This window comes from Chenopodium quinoa, unplaced genomic scaffold (genome assembly GCF_001683475.1).
Source record: "Chenopodium quinoa cultivar QQ74 unplaced genomic scaffold, ASM168347v1, whole genome shotgun sequence".
In the NCBI taxonomy this organism is placed as follows: Eukaryota; Viridiplantae; Streptophyta; class Magnoliopsida; order Caryophyllales; family Amaranthaceae; genus Chenopodium; species Chenopodium quinoa.
The window spans coordinates 1,542,056-1,566,180 of NW_018742861.1; the positions used below are offsets into that span (position 1 = coordinate 1,542,056).

The 24,125-nt window shown below is 41.3% G+C and overlaps 1 protein-coding gene, 1 long non-coding RNA gene and 1 pseudogene across 3 annotated transcripts; 1 reads left to right on the forward strand and 2 right to left on the reverse strand.

Moving 5' to 3' along the window:
* Positions 1–741: 741 nt before the first annotated feature.
* LOC110726073 lies at positions 742–4,060 on the reverse strand. The gene is made up of 3 exons (XM_021905528.1): positions 3,900–4,060; positions 1,645–2,048; positions 742–1,030 (listed from the first exon to the last, which is right to left on the reverse strand). The coding sequence occupies exons 1-3, from the start codon at positions 3,924–3,926 to the stop codon at positions 961–963; spliced, it is 501 nt and encodes a 166-aa protein (XP_021761220.1). The 5' UTR covers positions 3,927–4,060; the 3' UTR covers positions 742–960.
* Positions 4,061–6,890: 2,830 nt separating this feature from the next.
* On the forward strand, positions 6,891–8,624 carry LOC110726124. Of its 2 annotated transcripts, none has more exons than XR_002512323.1 (3): positions 6,891–6,969; positions 8,384–8,490; positions 8,562–8,624. It is a non-coding gene; the product is annotated as an uncharacterized LOC110726124 (long non-coding RNA). The 2 variants fall into 2 exon arrangements; XR_002512322.1 differs by lacking the exon at positions 6,891–6,969 and adding an exon at positions 8,210–8,291.
* Positions 8,625–16,576: 7,952 nt separating this feature from the next.
* On the reverse strand, positions 16,577–18,594 carry LOC110726125 (annotated as a pseudogene).
* Between the last annotated feature and the right edge of the window lie 5,531 nt (positions 18,595–24,125).

The following is a 24,125-nucleotide window of genomic DNA, read 5'->3' on the forward strand; positions in this document are numbered from 1 at the left end:
ATTTTTTAAATACAATATAGTGTTCCATAAGCTATTACTCGTTAGAGGATGATAATATTGTAGCATAAGAGTTTCAATGACATCAAAATTCCAAACCTTTTCAATATAAATACTTTATAATTCAAATTAAACCCTTTTGTTTTACTATTGATAAAATACACCAAAAAAAAAAAATTTACGGTCATAACGGGTTACGTACTTACGGATTATAAACGGGTTAGTTATAACTGATTACGGATTGTAAACAGTTCGATCATAACTTATTACGAGTAACGGTTTAATCCTAACTTGTTACAGGTTGTAAACGATTTGGGTTTATCGGGTTTTTATCGGGTTTAAACGGTTTCGGTTTACAATGGGTCGGGTTGCTATTGGGTTCAAAAGTTCTCGGTTTCGGGTTTTATCAGTTCGGGTTGTTCTCGGATTTGGATTTTATCAGTTCGGCTTGATATCGAGTACGGTTCATTAACAGTTCTCAAACATTCAAATCGGTTCAGTTTCAGGTTTTAAAAAATCGAATCGGGTCGATTTACGGTTTTAAAATAACAGGTTCTTAACGGTTCGGTTCCTTTTCGAAACAGTTCAAAACGGTTCGGATTCACCATTTCGGGTTGGTTTTTGACAGCTCTATAAAACCTTATTACAAGCTTTGGCTAGAATCAAAAGATTGATGTCCAAATTAAACTTATATAGATTCAATTGAAGCACTTGGTACCTAAAGCACCCATTTAACCAAACGTATTAGAGAATTCGATGGTTTTAATAACATGATAAAAAAAAAGGTTCCATTTGTTCACATAAACAACCCCAATAAGGGCCATAACCATAACAAGACGATTCCATTTTTTCGATAATTCTAAAAAATATCAAAAAAAGAAGGATCTATTTGTTTACTTAGGATGACAAACTTACGAAAGCTACACAAATACTAAACAATATAAACGATATCTCAAAATCGTTTTAGCGACCGGAATCATTTCTATCAACAACGTTGGCTTCTACTGTCTTCAATGACTCCACTCGTGGCTCCCTAAACATTAAATCCAATAATAAGCTCAAGTTAATAATGTCAAAATATTAGTACATTTGCAACTACTAGTAAGTTTGTTTCATGGCACATTGATTCAAACTACCACCATTTACAAATTGCAACTATAATTTCATTAGTCTACGATAGAAATATGGTAGTGCAACGTCATATATGCAATCAAGAGGTTTGAAGTTTAAGACTCTAACTAGCTATTTCAGCCTTCACATTTCGATTTCATATCATTAGATTCGTGTGTTTGAAAAAACCTATTTCATACTTCCACTGTTTTTTAATAGTTGCAATACACACTTTTCACCGTATTTAAGAAATATGGGGTTCACATGATATAATACACGTTAAAATAAGGTGAGTGGTTGTAAGAAGTGTAATGTAGTGGGTCATGTGCTTTAAATAAGGGAAACAGTACATTTTTTCACTAAAATAATTTTCCATTTATAATGTGTTGCAAGTATTGTGACATTTCCCTTTTAGAAAAGTGGAAGTATAACCTATATATTGTCATTTGTCAATGTGTTGCACCAATTTAGAATATAAACATCACTTTTCTTTTAACCTCTAATATTCGGTGTTCACAAGAAAGCAAAGCAACAAACCTAGTTTGAGAATTGCCATGAATTGGATCATCAATAAGAGTATCAAACTCTTGAACATTAGCAACTTTTCGAAAGAAAGACTTCTTGATAAAATCCTCAGACTCACGGGTAACACGTTCGGGGTCATCCACCTCCGACACCATCTCCCTCCGGCTTTTCTTGACTCGAACATCAGGGGCATGCATGAACTGTTGCTTGGCTGTATGGAGTCCTAATGTTACGGCCAACCCTATCATCCCCAATGCAACATAAATTGGGACATAGTTGCCCCCCTTCGCTTTCCCCTTATTAGGCTCTCCTTCTGTTGTGGCCGCATATGACTTCATCTTCGGCACAGTTCCTGCCATTGTTCTTATGCCGTGCCCTCTATCTAACGGAGGCACAATTCTCTTCAAATTCTTAGCCTACAAAAATATAATATAAACTTCAATAGTAGCGTAACAAGATTTATAATATATTTTTTACAAATTAGGTTTGCTTAGGGTCTGTTCTCATTGACTAAAATGAGCTGAGCTGAACTTAAAAGAGCTGAGCTGAATATTTTATGAGAGAAGAAAATTAAGAACTGAACTTAACTTAACTTATTAGAGTGAGCTAAATTGAAAATAATCTGATGAGAACAAGAAATTGTATAATACGGAGTAATAAACATTGTAAAGACACTTCTTTATATAGTTTGTGCTACATCTTACACAATCGTGTGATTTTATTCAATTGCTTTGGGAATTTGAGGTAGGTCAGTAGGGTAAGGAAACTTTCTCCCTACAGTGCCTGTAATTGAGGACGAACCCTCCCCTTTCATTAAGCCAAGCTTAGCTTAATGCATTGTACGACCTTGTATACAAGAATTATTGGTATTTATGTCGTTGATATTAGGCTTAATTTTAAATAAGGGTAATAATGATACATACAAACCCTATCTGATAGGGAACATAACGTACATTCCTTTGTGTAGAATAAAATCAAGCGTTACTAATGTTCGAATTAGCTTGATATTTCAATTATACTCGTTTTGTATCATTTCCGTTTAATTTTTATGGTTAAAAATTAGAATACCTTCACTGAAACTTCAATTATTAACTCTCTGTATAACACGGAGTACTCACTCCCCCTGCTTAAAGATCATCCATTCACATTTATATTTCATACAATCTCCAATTCCTATAATTAATTATTAGGAGTAATATCTTTAGTTATGCTTTAATAGACTATAAAAATTAATAATCATAAAATTACTCCCCTGCTTAGAAACGAGTTCAGAAATAATGTCCACCAAATAAATGTTTATATCTTACCGCCTGTTCCGATTTACTGAAATCAACTAAACAGATTGAGCTGAACTAAAATGAGCTGAAATAAATTGTTTATAAGACAAGAAAATTAATAACTTAGAGCTGAGCTGAAGTGAAATTAAGGTGAACAAAACAAACCCTTATGCATAAATCACCGTTTACAATCAAAGTTTAACTGCAAGATTAATGATTAAAAAAAAAAAAAAAAAAAAAACTCGCTCAAATATAGCACCTCACACTCACTTGTATAAACAATGTCACACAAATAATATATGCATATTATAGACTTATGATATATATAAACCAAGTTCTTGATCTTGTAAATTATGCATACTTTTCATACAATAATAGCTTATATAGCCCTTTAAACATAACTACAACGTTATTAAAAACGAAAGGAAAATTTGTAAATTACAGCCCTTTAAAGTTCGTATTTTGCAAATTACGGTCATTTAAATTTTTATTTTTTTTGCAAATTACAGTCCAAAAGTTCGTATAAATTGTAAATTGCAGCCCGATTTAATTTTTTCATCGGTTTACATGTTAAAAAATCTTCGGTTAAGGTTTTAGGGGTCATTTTAGTCCTTAGGGGCCCGAATTGATCTCGGAATTAGAAAAAAGTAACGTAAGTGTCTCATATTTACAGTTTCCTACAAATCAATACACTTTTGTTACGCAAAACGAGATACTTGCGTTATTTTTTTGCTAATTCCGAGCTCAATTCGGACCCCGAAGAACTAAAACGGTCCCTAAAACCTTAATCGAAGATTTTTCAACTTGTAAATCGATGAAAAAGTTCAATCGGGCTGCAATTTACAATTTATATGAACTTTTAGGCTGCAATTTGCAATTTTTTTTAAATGGCTGCAATTTGTAAAATACGAATTTTAAATGGCTGCAATTTGCAAATTTTCCAAAACGAAAATCAAAATCAAAGATAGAGTAATTAATAGAAGAACTTACCACTGCCTCTTTGATTAAACCCGCCATAGTTAAAATGCTTGTGTATTTGGATTAGACAATGAGTGTGAAATATATTGGTTTGTTCTACTTCTGCCTAATTTAGCACATCTAGTAGAAGTATAAGTTAAGGTCATTATCCATGTTTTTAAAAATTGTTGCACGAATTTTGATAAAGAAATTAAGAAAGCTTATGAATGACATCCACGAGGCAATTACAAGGACACGTGGTTTGGATTTAGGTTGCACACCTTTCTTCATTAAATTGACAAGTGCTAGTGAAGTCGTGACTCGTGACATTTTCCAATGTTATGCGAGGATTATTTTTATTATTATTTTTTTTTTTAAAGAAGATAATAATCGGTTGTTTTTATCTATGTGTCAAAATTTTTAAATCTTATTCATTAGTTTTGCTTAGGTGGCGAGCAAATTTTTTAATTCTAAAATAAATTATTAATCTAATTTTTCATTAGACAAAATAATACCTTTTCTTATGTGGCGCGTCATGTGCTCTCGAAAAATGTCTACTTTATTTATATATATATATATATATATATATATATATATATATATATATATATATATATATATATTAAATTTTGAATTATTTATAAATAATTTTAAATTTAGGTATCATTCACTCAAAATAGTTAAAAAAAACACTTTAAAAAAATAACTTTAATTATAACACAGTAACATTTATTAAAATTTGTGTAATTTTTAATATTATTGCAAATTTGAAATATAACCTTATGTTAAACATAATGACCTTATTATTTATATTGGCCAGCATTTTAAAATTATCATTAAAAAAAATTAATTTTTTATGACCTTTATAAAAACACTATTACTTTTATTTTAATAAAATAACTTTTTTTTTTTTACATAGTGACCCTTTTTTAATTAAAAAAACGATCATAGTATCTTTACTATTAGTGGTTCACAATAAATTAATACTGTACTTTTCAGTTTTTACGCTTTTAGTAATCCTAAGCAAAGAAATTGATTAAATAAGATATTAATTAGTTCAATTTGATAAGTTGGTAGTTAAAGCGACGGAGAGCTCAAATCAAATGGATAGATAGAACTTCCCTCTTGAGTCCTGATTCCATTAAATTTATAACAATTCAATCATTCTAGTTTGGGTAAGTCTTGTATGTGGGTAGCCTGGCTACATTAGTTTATAAGAGTAATATTCATTTATATGTATAAGTAACCTTAACTTTTCATAAGAGTCTCCTCATGTTGTCCATAAAAGTAACCCAAATTTATTGTATGAGTGAATTCAAGTAATTTAGAAATAAGTAACTCCATTTGCTCATTCGAGTAACCCCTATTCCTTTGTTTTAAAAAATCCACTTATATAAGAGAGTAGCTCTTATTTCTCATTTAATTAACCTACATACGCATTAAGGTAACCCCATTTGCTCATCACCGTAACCCCCTATTACTTAATTAAATACTTTTATGTGATTATTTGAAGTGGTCACACCATGTGGCTAGCCACATATAAGAATTTGTGTTCTAGTTTTGGGTTGAGTTCATTGCCCATTGGTTTAATGGATATGATAAATCAATCAAAATTTGATCATTTTCGAGTTAGATGTCTTTAGTCACGCATATTTCAATTTATATCATATTAAGTCATATACTTTCGAGTATGTATAAATTTAAACCAACTAGATTATTCAAATCAATTATTGAATATGATTCCGATTGGATCAAATTTAATAAGTCTAACCCTCCAAGGCAATCCCTCAAAGCTCTCAATTATTAGCATTGGAGTTCATGCATAGCAAGCATGCATATAATAATTTGCCTTTCATATACTACAAGCATTGGTGATGAGCTTAATGATCCATCTTTCCACATCTAATTTCCTCATTATTCTGCACTAACAAAGATGAGTCTCTTAAAGCATGGATTCTCCCCAACTTTAGCGGGGAGCAAGGAGATGTGTTGGACGGTCCAAAACCACTGAAAATTTTTAGTATAGAAATAATTAAATAAAAAACAAAAGAATGGCATAAAATGTCTATTTAATTCACAATTATATTCCTCCCAACTTAGATGATTTGTTGTCTTAACACGTGGATCCAATAGCTAAAATTCTCTTTTAACACTTTGGGTATAATTAACACACTTTTAATTGTGCTAAGTTGGATCCCACATGCTATTCTTGTAAGCTAATTAAGTTAATATTAATCAATTTTTAGTGGAATGAATTAGAATGAATTTTTAACTAAATTAAATCCAATAAAAATTTATTATGAGAAAATTAGTGGAATAAAGTCTAACTAGGGACCATTTTTCCATTCCCTTATACCTCTTAAATTCCATTAGTAGTAAAACTAGTTCATTCTATAAATATTTAGTATCACCTTAAGTAATGAAGAAAAATACTAGTATTGATCTCTCAACTATGTCCATAATTTTCGCCATTTAGGTCCTTCGGAGTTTGAATAGCTTGATCATGTCGACGGAAGGAGGGGAAGACGAAGAAGACGGAAAAGTTTCATGATTTTGAAGATGGGATTGATACAAACAAGTTGATGTAAACTTGACCAAAACCGTCAAGGTTATAAGGCAAGTCAACTAGGCAAAGGGAAGGCAACGCCTTTCTTCCAGTTTTTTTTCTAACTGTTTCTGTTTTCGCTTCTTTGTAGTTGGAGCTTGCTCCCTATTTATCTGCATGCTGTATGATTCTCTAGCTCCCTATGTATCTGTATGCTGTATGATTCTCCTCCTCGTCTTCTTCGGATATGTATGTGATCTAAAAGTTGTGTGTTCTTCCTTAGTTCCTTCTTAAGTAATATTGTATGCAAATATAGCAAGTTTCTGCTCTGTGTAAAAATTGCAATTCTGATTCGATATCATTGTAATTGATCACTCTCTGGTCTATGTTTTTTACAATGCCTTTAGGATGCAGCGAAACATTTACAGATAGCATAATTATTTATATTTTTGATTTCTGTATTTCCACAATATAGAGGGTAATCAGAGAAACCCAGCCGGATTTTGAACCGCCTGCGTCTTCGCAAGCATCCCAAAGAATTTCCAGATTTTCTTCTAGGTACCGTCTCTATTCTTTCTAGCTTTTTCATGTATTTCCGTTTGAGTCTTTTACTCGCATTTTTGTTCATTGGTCCCATGAGTAGATGGACCCCTTATACCCATACCCGGAACCTAGCTGTGAACTCAGCCGGTTTATTAGTACGGCTGAGTCTAGAACTGGGTCTGCCGCCTCTGTTCTTTGGGACAACCCTTTTTCAACACCCATACCGACCGACTCTGTGTCTGTGCAGGACACAATGGCCAGAATCCGGTCTACTACCAAAGATCCCAACTACAGAAGTGGGAGCTCAGATGAGCAGCCGCCTGAGGTCCCGGCTTCAGGCGGTGAAGTAGAGCAAGGAGAGGTAGAGCAGAGAGGCTCACCCGGGGGCGCTCCTAGCACCCCGGGTGATAGCATTTTAAATGAGGAGACTGCTCCCCTCCAGGAGACCAGAGAGCAGGCAGGCTCTGAGAAGGAGGTCTCCAACTCCCCAGCCGGCTCTGATGCCGGTCGCGTTCAAAGTAGTAGTAGTAGCTACTTAACCGAATCTGAGGATAGCGAGGAGGCGGAGAGGCCTTCTTGGGATAATAGGAACGATCCTCTCATGATCGCCGTCTCCTCTAAGGACCGCGAGCTCATGCGGGCTGCGCTGCCAGATTTTACCAAACGGCGGCCGCTGGGGGGTGACTATACAATAAAAATCCCGGCTGCTCTGGGAACAATATGGTGGGAGGATGGACAACCGAACGCGAACGCTTGGTTCGGGTGCTACGAGGCGGCCTTCTTGGCCGGAGTCCGCTTCCCTCTCCACGACACAATAAAAGCCATACTTAGGGGGTATGGCCTAGGTCTCTGGCAATTAACCCCCAACTCATGGGTAAATATTTTAGGGTATATCGCCGCCTGCGAGATGCAGGGCCTCAACCCCGGCTGGGAGGCGTTTGCCCACATGCATTACTTGAGTAGGAGCCCAGGCGGATGGAGAGCCTGGTATACCTTGACCACCCAGCCCAAATACCTTATGACCTTGGACAAGTCATCCAAATGGTCGGACTGGAAGCACCGGTTCTACTTGGTTAAGGCCCCAACTACGGCAGAGAACAGAGAATTCCGGATCTACAACCGGAAACCAGAACTCTTGGGAACCAAGTGCTGCCTGCCCCCTGTCCCGGAGGATGATAGAGAGACCATCCTTGACTCCGGGTTTTTTGAGTTAGTTCCTGACACCCTCTCATCCGGAGAGATAATAAGGGTACCTAGAAACTGGGTGCCCAAACATGAATTTTTTAGGGACGAATGCTTCTTGTCCGCTTGTGGTCTAAGCAGCATGTTTAAAAAACGTATGTATTCGAAACTCAACCGGTTTCTTTCGAACCGGATGCTTTTATTTCCTTGCTTGTTTATTATTCTAACCGTGTGCCTGCCTTTGCAGAAGAAGCCAAGAAAATGCTGCCCACCGAGAAGACACCGGCTAGGTCGGCTGCCGACATCCGGAAAGCCAATCTCGAGAAAAAACTTGCTGCCCAGGCGGCGAGGAAGGTATATCCGTCTGATCCTTCTCGTTGACTTCAATCCTTTTATCCCATAACTTATATTTTTCTCGTTTACAGGACGGGAAGCAGATGCCCCGGTCCCTTCAAAAACAGGTCAGGCCTCCGCCGACCCAACAAGAGTTTGCATCCAAGGTGCGGAAGACAGCCGACCGGCAAACTACCGGCGGCAAATCAATAAAGGTCCTAGGCGGGCCTGGATCTGCGGATGTGCTTTCTGCCATCCCATTGAGGACCGCAACCGGTCCCTATGAAGGCCGTTCGGACCCAACATTTTCATTTTGAATATTAACATTTTCACCGGCTGAGCCGGCTTTTTGAATGCACTCTGTTTTTCACACTTGGCTTTTGAATGCTTTTTATGTTTCTGCACTTCAATACTAGAATTCTTGTTATTTTTTTATACATATTTCTGCGAGGATAACCAAAAGAACCCCGCCGGTAATACTGCCGCTTGGGTCTTCTCAAACAGCAAAGAAATTTGCTAGGGTTGCCCAGAAGACCCCACCGGTAACACTGCCGTCTGGGTCTTCGCAAACTAGGCGAAGAAATTTGCTAGGGTTGCCCAGAAGACCCCACCGGTAACACTGCCGTCTGGGTCTTCGCAAACTAGGCGAAGAAATTTGCAAGGGTTGCCCAGAAGACCCCACCGGTAACACTGCCGTCTGGGTCTTCGCAAACTAGGCGAAGAAATTTGCAAGGGTTGCCAAGAGGACCCCACCGGTAACACTGCCGTCTGGGTCTTCACAAACTAGGCGAAGAAATTTGCTAGGGTTGCCCAGAAGACCCCACCGGTAACACTGCCGTCTGGGTCTTCGCAAACTAGGCGAAGAAATTTCGACCCAAAACCAAACCGGATGGCGTCTGGGTAATTGCCCCTGGATAGCGGTCTGGGTCTTTGCAAGCCAGGCGGCTATCCATATGATATAGCACGAATATATACACTAAGTGCCAACATTAGATTCGGGAGCCAGTCGGTTTATACTGATTTACCGGTCGGGACTTCGCAAAAGAATCACGCCAGATTAGGATGTCCATTCACCGGTTGGGCTTTTGCAAGCATACCCCTGAATGAATTATGGCCTAGACCAAATGTTTTTAGGCCTGCTCTTAGAGAGTCAGGCGGCGGTATTGAGTACCGGCTGAATTTTGGAATCAGCCTTTAGTGGTACTTCCAAAAAGTGAGCCGGCTGCAAGTTTGGGGTTGCTAGCCTGCCCTTTTTTGGTGCGAGGGATCGTCAGGCGGGTTTGTCCGCCTGTGTGATCGCTTAGAACAATTTACCACCCAAATGGGAGATGTTCTCTTCGATGAATTCACCCGTATGGGTGTCAGCGGATGAAAAAATTAGTTACTGGTGCCGCTTGTGGTAGGCACAAGACATGGCGACTGTATACAAAATTGAATGTAATTCTCAATCATTTGAAAATTTACAAAAGATGTACAATACTTAGAAGTAGTATTTTTTGAGGTTATCTACATTCCAAGTTCTAGGCAGCTTTCTTCCGTCTGGAGTTTCCAGGCGGTAAGTGCCGTCTCGTACTTCTTCAAAGATCCGGTAGGGTCCCTCTCAATTCGGGATTAATTTGCCTTGTTCATTGGCCCTACCGGTTGCCTCCATTTTGCGAAGCACAAAATCTCCTTCTTTCAAAGGTCTTTTACGAACCCGCTTTTTGTAGGCTCTAGTCATACGCAGACGGTAGATCTCATGACGCAGGGCAGCATTCCCCCTTCGCTCTGGGAGAGCATCTAATGCCAACCGCATGGCTTCCCAGTTAGCCTCCTCATCATATAACATAATGCGTAGAGTAGGCTCATAATGTTCAATGGGAAGAACTGCTTCAGTGCCGTATGTCATGAGAAATGGGGTCTCACCGGTTGCCCCCTTTTTGGTTGTCCGGATAGCCCAAAGGACATGAGGTAATTCCTCTGCCCATAGTCCACCGGCTCTTTCTACTTTCTTCTTTATCCCGTCTGAGATCAACTTGTTAAAAGCCTCAACTTGACCGTTTGCCTGAGGACGGCCAACGGATGCAAAACAATGGGAAATTCCTTGGTCTCCCAACCAGGTCCTGAGAACAGGCGTTTCGAACTGCGGTCCGTTGTCAAAAACCATGGACATTGGAACCCCGAACCGGGTGATGACGTTTCTCCAGATGAAAGAAATCACGTCTTTCGTTTTAATCCCTTTTACCGCCTCTGCCTCAACCCATTTGGTGAAGTAGTCTACTGCTACAAGAATGTAGCGGCGGCCGCCTGTCGCAGGCGTATAAGGTCCCAAAATGTCCATGCCCCATTTAGCAAACGGAACCGGACTATGGATTGCCGTGAGATCTGTTGCCGGTTGATGTATCAACTTAGCGAATTTTTGGCACTTGTCGCATCTCTTTACTAGATCCATGGCATCCGCTTCAAGAGTGGGCCAGAAGTACCCTTGCCGCCTGGTTCTTCTGGCAAGGGACCTGCCGCCAATATGCGAAGCACAAAACCCCGCATGCAGGTCCTCCAAAACTTCTCTCCCCCTAGCCGGGGTTACACATTTCAAAAAACGGCTGCAGGTAACCCTTCCGGAGGAGTTCCCCTTGATGCATAACAAAACTTGAAGCACGCTTCTTGAGCGCTGATGCTTCTGAAGGATCATCCGGTAAAGAACCATCCGTCAAGAAAGACCGGATGGGATCCATCCAAGTAGCACTTCTGTCCAGGACTCCAATGGGATCATTCTGAATACTTCGTTTTTCAATGACTTCCCAAAAGACCGTCCTAGGAGCATCACAGGAGGCTGATGATGCCAACTTTGAGAGGGCATCCGCCTGATTGTTTTCAGACCGGGGCACCTGTCGCAGATGAAATTCATCGAAGGACCCAGCCTCTTCCTTAACCGCCTGCAAATATTTGATCATAGCCGGATGGGTGGCTTCGTAGTCACCAAGGTATTGGCTAACGATCAGCTGTGAATCTGAGCAGGCGTCAACCTTTCTTGCACCGGCTGCCTTACACATGCGCAATCCGGCTAGTAGAGCTTCATACTCTGCCTCATTGTTGGAGGCTTGGAACTTAAACCGTAGTGCATATTCAAACTTATCCCCTTCCGGGGAATGACAGATAACACCTGCACCACAGCCGTTCACCGTAGAGCTGCCGTCTACAAATAGCTTCCAGACCTGATCAAGATTTTCCGGTTGCACCGGCCTAGTCATCTCGACAATGAAGTCGGCAAACGCCTGACCTTTCACTGCCCGCCTGGGTTCAAAAGTTATCTCAAGGCTTTGTATTTCAACAGCCCACTTGATCATTCTACCGGATGACTCTATAGCAGTCATCGTGCGCTTTAGCGGCTGATCTGTGTATACCACAACCGGATGTGCCAAAAAATAAGGCTTCAACCGCTTGACTGCTACGAATAAGGCCAACCCAAATTTTTCGATCATGGGGTACCGGAGCTCAGCATTTTTAAGGACATGGCTGATGAAATACACCGGCAGCTGAATACCGTCTCTCTCAGCGAGGAGAACGGCACTAAGGGCGTGATCAGAGACGGCTAGGTACATGTACAGAACCTCCCGGGGTAGGGGGCTCACTAGCCTTGGCAAAGAATGCAAGTGCTGCTTAAGCCTTTGGAATGCCGCCTCTGCTTCTTCACCCCATTCAAACCTTGACCTCTTCCTGATTGCCTGGAAGAAATAGAGGCACTTGTCACCTGACCGGAGGAACCTCCCCAATGCCGCCAGGCAACCGGTCAACTTCTGGACCTCTTTTACAGTGCGGGGAGACTGCATGTCAATTACCGCCTGTATTTTTTCCGGATTAGCTTCAATGCCTCTTTGGTCAATTAAAAACCCGAGAAACTTCCCAGACTCAACACCAAATACGCATTTCTTTGGGTTAAGCATGACCCAGTGCCGCCTGAGTGTGGTGAAAGTTTCTCGCAGGTCTGCTAGGTGATCCGTCTGTAGCTTGGATTTGACTATCATGTCATCGATATACGCCTCTACATTCCTGCCAATCTGGTTGACGAAAACAGTGTTTATCATGCGCTGGAATGTAGCCGGTGCATTCTTCAACCCAAACGGCATCACCGTATAGCAGAATAACCCCTGATCAGTGACGAAAGCCGTCTTCTCCTGATCTTTCTTCCAGAGGGGTATTTGATGGAAGCCGGAATAGGCATCCATAAAGCTCATTAGCGCATGGCCGGCTGTTGAGTCGACTAGGCTGTCAATCTTTGGAAGCGGGTAGCTATCTTTTGGGCATGCTTTGTTCAGATCTGTGTAATCCACACACATCCGCCAAGTACCGTTCGGCTTCTTTACTAGAACGACATTTGCCACCCAATCCGGGTAGTAGCATTGCCTAATGAACCCAGCATCCAACAACCTTTTGACCTCAGCCGCTGCCGCTTGAGATCTTTCTCCACCATGATCCCTCTTTTTCTGCCTAACCGGCTGCTTTTTGGGATCTACGGCTAGCTTGTGGACAGCAAGATCCGGGCTGACGCCTGGCATCTCTTCCACTTCAAAGGCAAAGATGTCTTTGAATTCCTTCAGCAGCAGCTGGAGCAAGCCTTCTCCCAACCGTTCGAAGGCTACCGTCCCAACCTTGACTGTTCTTTCGGGACGGCTGTCATCTAGGATGACATCAAGGCAGTCACCAGCCGGCTGAGGTCGTTGGTCATCTGACCTTTCCCCGGCTAGTGATTGCTATTTCTCCTTTTTGACGGGTGCCAGTTGGTCCGCCTTTCTTTTCTTACCGGCTGCCCTTGGAGCCGGGACTGCGGGGTCGCAGTTATCAATATCAGAGAGATAGCACTCTCTTGCCGTCTTCTGGTCCCCGCTTAGGGCACCGACTGTACCATCATCCTTCTGAAACTTGACCAACATGAGGGACGGGATGATGACAGCCTTAGATGCGTTGAGGGTAGGACGGCCAAATATCATGTTGTAGGCGGACAGCTCCTCCACAACTAAAAACTTGACTATCATGTGGCGTCCTTGCCCCTTTTCACCCAGCCGGATCGGAAGATCTATGCTTCCGACCGGATGCACTACTCCACCCCCAAAACCGACTAGTGGGTGAGGAGCCTGGTGCATGTTACCGGATGTGTACTTGAGCTTGGTCAAGCACTGATAACTGATTAGGTCAGACGAGCTCCCGGTGTCTATTAGGATCCGGCCAACCTTCTGGTTGGCAACCTTGCATTCGATGACGATGGGGTCATCATGAGGCCGCCTGACCTTGCCCCGGTCCTTTTCAGAAATAAGGACCTCAGGGAAGATGTCTTTCGACGCCTGTCCCTCATCCACTGAGTTGACCAGCTTCCTGATGTTGTCTTTGGTGCCCCGGATGGAGGGACCCCCTCCGGCAAAACCGCCTGCTATGGTGAAGATGGTCTCTTCATCAGTCTCGGAGTTTACTGGGCCGGTTTTTACCGCCTGCCCTTTCTTGGCCTGGGTATTACCCTTAGCCTTGGGTAGGTAGGATTTTAGGGCCTCCTCATCTGCCAGACGGTCCAATAGCCGCCTGAGGCTATAGCAGCCATTGGTGTCGTGGCCAACATCCTCGTGGTATTGGCAATACTTGCTCTTGTCCCGTTTATTCACGGGGCTTTTCATTTCAGCCGGTTTGTCGAGAGACATCCAGTCTTTGATTTCCAGGAGGATGGTGGAGCAATCTTTTGTGAACTCGTATTTGGGGACATACGGTTCTGACTTCCGCCTGATCTTCTGGGCCGGCTGCCCTGATCGGTCAGCTGCCCAGACCCCTTTTCTCTTTTCTTCCTTTCTTGCCGGCTGATGCTGTTGCCGGCTCTCTTTTTTGTCAGACTTTTTAGAATCTGACGGTTTGCTTGACAGCACAAAGCTCCGTCGCCTGTATATAGGCTTCAGCTTCAATTAACGCCTCTTGGAGGGTAGCAACCCTCTTCCGGACGAGGTCAAACTTAAAGGTCGACCCATCCTTCAGACCTCGAAAGAAGTCTGTATAGGCCACTTCGTCTGATAGTCCTGGAATCTGAATTTTCATCAGATTGAACCGTCTGACGTATGACCGGAGGCCCTCCCGGTCGCCCTGCTGTATTGCCCCTAGGTCGAGGCTAGTCTTTTTGGCAGGAATATTCATTGAGAAATTTGACGTAAACAAGTACGCCAAAGTTCGAAAGCTGTTGATGCAACCGGCTGGTAGGTTACCAAACCACCGCTGGGCTATGCCCTTGAGGGTAGCCGGGAAGCATCGACACCAGACGGCATCATCTAACCCCTGAAGGTACATGAGGTTAGAGTAGGCCATTAGATGGTCCTCTGGATTGGTGGTACCGTCATAGGCCCCCACCAAAACATTTTTGATCTTAGGCGGCTGTGCCGCCTGGGTTATCTCAGGTGAGAACGCCGTTGGCTGTTCCCCCAAATTTAGCAGGCGCAGCTGCCAGTCCGTGGGTTGGTACGGCTGCTGCGCTTGCCCACCGAAAAGACCCGGTGACATAAAAGGGGATCCACCCAACCCATTCGGTGTGCCGAATAGGCCAGGCTGGATCACTTTGGGTCCAGACCGGGTAGAAACTTCGCCCGTCTGGCTCCCAGGGTTCGTTCCCGTACGCCTTTGTGAGACGTCAGGGAAACTGTCCGGGAAGGTCGACGTTGAGGCCGACGCAGACGCCTGACCTCGCTTCTCTTGGAGAAATGTGCGGGCATCTGAGAATGTTTTCTTGGAGCCATCCGGCTGGACGTGCCGGATGGCCTTTCGCAGCTCCCCTTGAGGAAAACGGAGTCTGCTCGGGTCAAACCTTAGGCCCTCCCCCTCCTTTGGCTTTGGGTGAGGGGTAGGAACTCGTTCTTTGACCGCCTTCTTTCCAGAAGGCTTCTTGGCCGGCTGACCCTTCTTTGGAGTAGCTGACCGGATGAGGCTCTTGATCTCACCCTTGGAAACTATTCATGAATGACATGAGTTCGTTTCTTGTAACGGGAGCTGAGCCCTCCACCGTCTGGGCAATTCCAGCCGGTTGCCCGGCTGGGTTGCTGGGAGCAGCTTGGCTGATTTCCCGTTCTCTTCTATCTTTAGCACGAGTGTGCTTCGTTCTGAAGGACCCATCCGGGGCCACATATGTTTCAACCTCGTCTCCACTTTCATGGTCCGTCTGGACCTCAGGCTCGACCACAGGCCGTTTGCCCTGATTCGGTGACACAGTATCAGAAGTCATCTTAGAAGTACTCTCCCCACAGACGGCGCCAAATGTTTCGGGGTTTTTTGATGTGTCCTGCGGGAGAGTTACAATTCTAAGAATGCCCTTCGACGCCTGTGCCTACAAAATCACGAAGACTCCTGGGGGTAGGAGCTCCGCCTCCAACGATCAAGTTAGTAAAGATACGGGAGGTAGGGTGCACGTAATGTAGAAGTTACTTCTCGCGTAATGGGAGAATTCTGCAATTAATATTGCTCGGGGTAAGTGTTTTTCTTTTTGAGGAGTATTCGATGTGAATAATGAATGTTTCAGCTCTCCCCCATTAATGAGGGTCCTTCCACTATTTATAGTGGGGAAGGGATGGTTCCCCTTTTAGGGTTTAGAGGACACGTGTCAGCAGAGGATTGGAGCCCTGCTGACCAACGGCTGGGTGCCACGTGTCACTAGGCCATTGGGCCACGTGTTTAGGGTATTTTTACCCCAAACACATACCGTTCTTCAACATTATCACAGTAGCTAGTCTAATTTGACATCCGTACTAACACTATCATATGGTGCATACGATTTAAGGCTTTAAGCTCAGTAACTCAGCTTTTAACTCAATAATGTCTTTACCAATAAAAAAAAAAAGTATGGTTTAATCAAGCTTCCTAAAAAATTTCTCATGGGTTGGGGCATGCTATTATATTCTAGTTCATGATTTCAATTCACTATATAAATCAACTCGTGGAGGTATTTCTTCAAGATGTGGCGTCACACACTTTCAAACACAACATGCTAGCTTGACAGCAATCAGCCTTCCAGTTTTCAGCCTTCAATTTAACACCAGCTGAGCTTGTGCCATACAGATTCAATATTATAATAAGACTGAGAATATGTCTCTGTCAAATAGAATTGATCAGTCAACGTCCTGCAATAAAAACAGGACTTGGGGATAGGCATCAATCAATGGCATGATGCCTGAGTAAGGTTCATTTCTTATCCCTCTAGCGTTTATGCTAGCTTAATGTTCATACACAGAGAGCTAATTTAGGAGCAGAGAAATCTTACCGAGATTAGAAGGTTGAAATTTCCTTCTGCCTTGGTAATTGTTCAGAAACCAAAATGTAGAAAAGGCCCATAACTCCAGTGTGTTTCTGAGAACTGCTATAATTGGATTCCAGAACCAGGGTCTCTCCATCATTAATCTTGATTGAGCCAGGGTCGGGGTAACAGGTGGACATTCCAACGATATATCCAGACTCATTTCCTACTTCATTTCCCTGTCCATAGGTTGGAATCGAGGAACAGATAGCCTGCCCATCCTGATATCAAATATATAAATAAATCAGAAATTTTATATGTAAAGCTTTAGTGATAAGTAAATGAAATAACTACACACCCTGGATCCTATTTTCATTTACATGTGACCATGTGGGTTATCCAAAAGTCATATAGGGTAATATTTGTTACATGTTTTTCCTTCAATTGCTGCCCTAATTAGTAAATCTCTTTACTTTATCTGGAAGGACAGAACAATTCTGATGCAAAGAATTCGACTTCATAGGAGCTGACAGACAGGTCTTCGGGAGATCAGAGAGTCCTATAGTCTCCTAATGGACCTAAAATCCGAACATGGGACAATATTTTAAAGACAAAGTTATAAATACACCAAGTCAACAAGCTTTTAGCATATAAGACTATCTATAGAAGTCACTCAAGACACATAGATGATAAGAATTCATAACCACCTTTCTATAAAGAGCTGAACCAATTCCTCCGGCATGCTGATGGGCAACACCATAAACTAAATATCCTCCTCTTGGCATATTAAAGCTTATCCTCTTATTGTCGATGCAATCATTAGAAGACACAGTAGATGAATCACAAGGACTGACTTCATACTCTACCTGCAGGAACATTGAAATGAAAAAAAAAAAAAAAAAAAAAACAATGTCAATCAGACAAAAAACATGTTTGACTCAAATTGGCTGAAGGGCCAGAATATACTCCTGTAGCACCAAAAAGTTACAAAAATAAAAGGCATAAAGAAAAGTTACCAAGCAGTGATGCCCTTCATTTGATGCCTTCCAAGTATCAGTAATATCAAAGATATAAATTTTAACAGGTAGAAATGATTCATTCCAATCAAACCACTTGACAGTGTACTTCAGGTACAACTTCCTCAAAGAATGTGCAAAACCTTCCTTCACCTTACATTGCGTCTGATCATAGCAACAATACAATCCCCTTCGTAATCTGGGCTTATGGGTCTACCATATTCATCTATGGTAGAATTGTAAAGACTGCACCTGCATTCAGTGCATCCCAACCTATCCACCACACCTCGAGTATCAATAGCGTGAACATTCACCAACCATCTCTCCTCAAACCCTTCTGGTACTTCATCTGGATTACCAACCTCTATTGCATAAGGATCTGGCACGTGTGTGACCGTTTTTCGGGTTTCAGAACCTAATCCAAAATACTGTCCAAGATTTTTACACACTCCAGTGTTTCTGACCACCATAAAATCTGGCCCCTGACGAAGTGTTGGCTTGCTTCTTAGTCCTTTATCCTCCAAACCTTTACGTACATAGTATCTCACAACCACCCAGTGATGGAGATAAGTGTCTTGAAGAGAGACAAAATTTCCAGCCTCATCAACTACTTCAGCATTGAAATCCTTAATGCCAATGTGGCCCTTAGGAAAGTCGATGTTATAATAGAATTTGTTCACTACTGACCCGGGTTTCATGGCAAATTCAGGAGATAGATAATCAGCTGATTTCATCATGCTGTCATCTAGTACAAGACCAGTTATAACTTCACAGGACACGGCCAGAAATAAAGCTAGGCAGTAGAGCCATGATTGCTGAGGCTTTACCATCTTCACTGCATTGGCCAGATTGAATGGGTCAAATAATCTGCAAGGACTGCAACAATAAATTACATCCTTCTAACAATTTTGATATAAATGTTCAAAAAATGGTCACTAGGTGTTTCAAAATTGTTATTTACAGAATAGCCTTTGGATCTGTTATCTGTAACACAGTGTTCCTTTCATGCGAGGATTCAAAACAAACAGAAAGTTACATGTACGTCCATGACACTATAATAGAATGCACATTTTCAAGTTAACAAACGATGAGAATTTATAGTCCCTATTGCATATCCAATCTAACCCGGAAAAGGGGCACTCTAAAGTGCATATGAATGTATACGGCTAAGACAGACAAGAGTGATCACTCAGTTCTGCTCAAGAAGTTAATGAAGAATACATATCAAAATAAAATAAAAAAAATAGCATACAGTTTCTACTTTCTAGGCAAATTTAGCCTCAGAAGCTACATATAATATTGCTTTCTACGGGCAAAAAAAGGGATAAATTATACATGCTCATAAGCTCCCCACTTAATACTTATGACTGTTTAGTCAAGCGTCAAACACGTGATTCAATAATTTGGCTTCAAAGGTTTGAGCCATAGACAAGACCAAGATACAAAGAAGCCAAAACACTTTGTAGCAAGGACAACCATGCTATCAAGCATAGCATGTTCAGCCAATCTTGGCAAAAGGGCCATACCAAATTGGCAATGACCAACAATAATATACTTCGTATAGTTTAATTTTAAAAGGTATCCTCTAGGAATATTTACTGATCAGTAATTACAGAGGAATTTTATTTATTTAGGAAGTTTTAAAATAAGAAAAGACTGTTTTGTAAGGCCAAATTCTCCTAAAAGTATTCTAACTAGTGAAAGCTTCTTATTCTTAGGCCTGGGAGGTTCATTAATCCCATAAATGGGGTGTTAAGCTCATCGTTTAAGCATTTGGGAGAGGATTTGTAAACACTGGTGAGTTATCATACATTTCATTACTTAATACCGATATAGTTAGGATGGGGGAGTTACTCCACATTATAGATTGTGGTTTCATCTAAAGCATTTCAATGTCATTTTGTGTGTTTCTATCACTGCTGTGTGTTTGTTACAGACAGACATAAAAATTTAAATTTTAAAACACATTTTAACAGCAACAAAGCACTGTTATTTCACAAACTAAGCCATAAGTAATTAAAATTTTATGGCACACAAGAGTCTTTTTCTCACCACAAGACTCTAGAGGCAGATGAAAATTACGTTTTACAGGTTATGTTCCTAAACCAAAAATATTCACATCACGGTTAAGTCTTCCCTATAAGACCAACCAAATATAGAGCAGGAGATTTCCTTGCAATCTAAAAGCCAAAGTTACTTGTAATTTGTAAAGTTGTCAGTATCTTATAATCAAAAGTTGTGTTACTGAGCAAACTCTTGTAGAAACCATTAGGCTACTTCCCAGCTTCCTGCCCTTAACATAACTAGCAAATTTTTTAATAGGGTAGCCATGGGACCAAAGTTTTAACAAATTAGAAAATGACAATCAAACTAATTAGTCTAGGCTAAACTTCGGTCCCGTGGCATGCCCCATATTATAAATGATTATGAGGGACTACTAACTGACTCTCACATTAGCTATAAGTGGTCCCACCAATTTTCTCTGTCATCAACCTCATCCAACCAAAAATAAAAAAAGTAATGAAACTTATATGTGACAATCAAAAAGGAATGAAGGGAGTATTAATTTGTAACCATTATAATTGGTGTAAACACAAATTGCACCTCGTAATATATCTAAAAGACCCTCCTTTCTACCATAGTTGCATAGTTCAGTAGTCCGAGGAAGTGAGTAAGCTAGTTTGGGAACTACACAAAGCCACGAACACGAGCAAATATGGTCCACAATATTTGGCTGTAATTAACATGAGCTCATTGATGACGAACTTGGATTAATTGCTTTGATAATTGTAGTGAGATTTTTCTAGATAATAAAATTCTGTTCTTTCTAAAGATCGTTTCGTTCGTACTGTCAATTTATATAGTAGTCCAAATATGAGATTTTGTTACGGGTATGGATGGGATTTATCTGTTAATAAATTATAATACAAAGTATGATTTAATTATTCGTTTGCTTTTTCTTGTGTGACCGGCCATATGGTATTATGGCGTGGTTTGGGTTAAATATTAAGAGATTATTCGGTAAATTAAGTGTTACTTATTCTGAGCTTACTTAGGGCGTGTTCGGTGTTAGCTTTTGAGTAGCTTTTAGTGGTTTGACCAAGTCAAACCACTATTCAACAAAAAATGTGAGTGTTTGGCAAAGTAGTGGTTAGGGTAGCTTTTATTGGTGGAGGTAGCTTTTGTGAAAAAGTTAGAAACATTAGCTTTTGAAATTAGAGGTAGCTTTTCATGTAGCTGTTGAAAATTTAATCAATAGTTTTAAAAATAAAATATTGATTTTTATATGTAACAGCTAGTCAACCACTACTTTACCGAACACTCATATCTAAATTATTTATCTTCACAACTAACAGCTTGTTGACAGCTAACAGCTACCTCCACAGTTACAGCTACCTTCACAGCTATATTTTTCCGAACACACCCTTAGTCGAGTTGCAAGTTTTTGCTGGAGTTATTTATTCAGAGATTTACTTATTTTGAGATTACTCAGTCGATTAACGCGTTTTATGTGTGAGAGTAACCACTAACCGACCGAGTAACCCCTGATCAACCAAGTAACCCCTAAATAAGGAACCCCTAAGCTAACCGTATAACTCTTAACCGACTGAATAACTCCAGAATAAGTAACCTCGACCACAAGATGTGGCCAGCCACACATATAAATTTTTGTGATTACCTATTTTGGTTTCATACAAGTTTATATTGGATTTATTTTCAATTATATTTGTAGTTTTTCTCTTTTTTTGTTAAGGCTTGTTTTTCTCATAGGAGAGTTAGGTACTAAACATTATGAAATTGAGGGAGTATGTTACATTATTTTTTTATTTTTTTTTTTGGTTGGTTGTAATAGATAGCTTAAAGTATCTCAACTACACTATTGCATTGGAAAAATATGGAAAAAAAAATGACCAAAAAACACCAAAGGGAATAATTATAAGCGTCAAATTTGGTTTATGTTAAAGTCTTTCTTGAATTCGATTGCACCATTAGTTCGTATTAGACTTTTTTTTTGGTTTTCTACCTAGTTTACCGTTTGGGCTAATTCAAATTTGGAGATCAGTTTCTGGGTGGCTCGGTTCTAGTCCTTTTCCAATTATTATATTGGGGAAGCAAACACTGATCCTTCATAGCAAGTGCAGTCTCAATCACCACTGCACCACCAATCAATTGGTTGTGTTAGACTATTTTTGAGTGTGTGTGAAGATGAACATTAAATCATTTGGGTTGGTGATCAATCAATTCAAACTGTATTTGAATGATTAAAGTCAAGTGATTTGGTTTCAGTTCATTTATTGCCATACTAAGTCGATCAAAATTCAATAAAAAATCATATTACTACTATTCATGTGAATTTTATTCAATTCGACTCTATTGTAATTTAAATCAAATGGTTAATCTAAGGACATGTTCTCATTGACTAAACTCAGCTGAACTGAACTAAACTGAGCTGAGCTGAACTGAACTAAACTGAAATGAAAATTTTATAAGAGAAGGAAATTAGGTGCTGAACTAAACTGAATTTCAACGTATGAGAACAGGCCCTAAACGAGATGTATCACTTTAAGTAAAACATACACTCATTTACCGATTATGTCGGGATAAGATAGAACAAGTTCAGGTTCAAGTTTAATTCAATTTGGCTTAGCTTACGTCGGGTCATTTTAGGTTGGGTAGGGTATGAGTCAAATCTATATAATTATTAAAAATCATAGGGACATCATGTTAATGTCATGTGCCACTCTTCTTTCAACATGATTTGGTGCCACAATTTTGGTTCTTTTCGATGGTTCGTGGTAGAACACATGAAACGCAGGTTTGGGATGGGCTTACTCCAGCAACAGTGGTAGTTGTCAGAATGGAGGTGGTCATTTTTGCAAAGCGCATTAGCTTTATGATTTGGGTATTTTTACCCGTCCAGGTGGCCCAATCAGAAACTGCCAGGTGTCATTAGTAAAGGTGCCATCAGGACCTATGAGATGATGACACGTGGTGGGCGAGCATCCTTCTGTCCTAAAAAGACTGATGATCCAGCATGGACCATTCAGAGGGCGACGCGTGTCACCCTTAGAGATGCCCAAAAGCCTCTTGGTCTCAGCGACTCGTGTCACTCAGGCATTGCCTCTAGAATGGCGGCCTTCAAGGGCCCAAACCTTGAGGCGCCGTTTTGCGGCGTGACCTAATCTCTAGGTCACCAGATCCTAGGGAGGGCACACTTTCCAAAAGGACCCTATAAATAGGGACAGTTCCTACATTTATGGCAGGACAGATACACGCAATACGAGACAACACGTCACTTACTCATTGCAGAGCTGTCGTTTTCAAGGAACAGGCAACACTTTACCTGAGCTTGGAATCCGAGCAGATAACTATACTTCCGCACTTTTATTACCAAACGCTTACTAACTTAATCTTCGGAGGCGGACCACCGACCATCCGACGGTCCGTTTGCTTCGCAGGTACAGGCGTCCTTTGCTGAATCCAGTCTTAGTGTTGTTACTCTCCCAAGGGACAAAAACCCCTGAAACATTTGGCGCCGTCTGTGGGGAGAGTGCCTCTGAAATGGCTTCACAAGTCCATGTACCAAATCCTGAGGCCAATCGGCCTCCAAAAGACATAGTGGTCCAGACAGACCATGACTCAGGGGACGACGCTGACGTCGAAACCTATGTGGATCCTAACGGGTCCCTCATCTCAAAACTCATCCGCGGTAGGGAAAAGCGGGAGCGTAACACTGATCAGGCGGGGCCAAGCAAAACTGCTAGTCAGCCAAAAAAAGACCTTGGTACGGACGGGTGATCCGTCCCAGGCGGCAAGATCGACTCCCGTCACTCGAGATGAACTCATGAGACTCCTGAGCAGTCTCAGGGTGAAATCAAACAACTCGCCTCCAAGAAGTCGCCTACTCCCAAAAAGGAGCAGTCGGCCAAGAAGCCAGCCCAAGCTAGAAAACAGGAATCGGTCGAGGACCGTCAACCGACTCCTCACCCTGCCCCTACGGAGAAGGCTCGGCCCCAATTTGACTTTACCAGGCTCCGTTTAACGAGCACAAGAAAAGCCATCCGGCACATACAGCCGGATGGTAGCAAGAAAACATTCTCTGGTGCTCGACAATACATTGAGCAGAAGAAGACCCAGCTATCAGAGTCGGCTTCAACGTCGACTTATCATGATAGCTTTCGGAATACCTCTGTGAGGTGTTCCCAGTCTGTACATCAGACGCCAGCAAGCAGCCCACGGGCTCAGTCTGGCCCTCACATGATCCAGTCGGCCCAGTACATGGCTCAACCATTGTAACAGGCGCCGGTTTTAGCTTACATGCAGCCTGCCCTCTTTGGAGGACAGGCGGCATACGGCTATCTGCCGATGGACTGGCAGCTTAGGCTGCAACACCTTGGAGATCAACCCTCTGC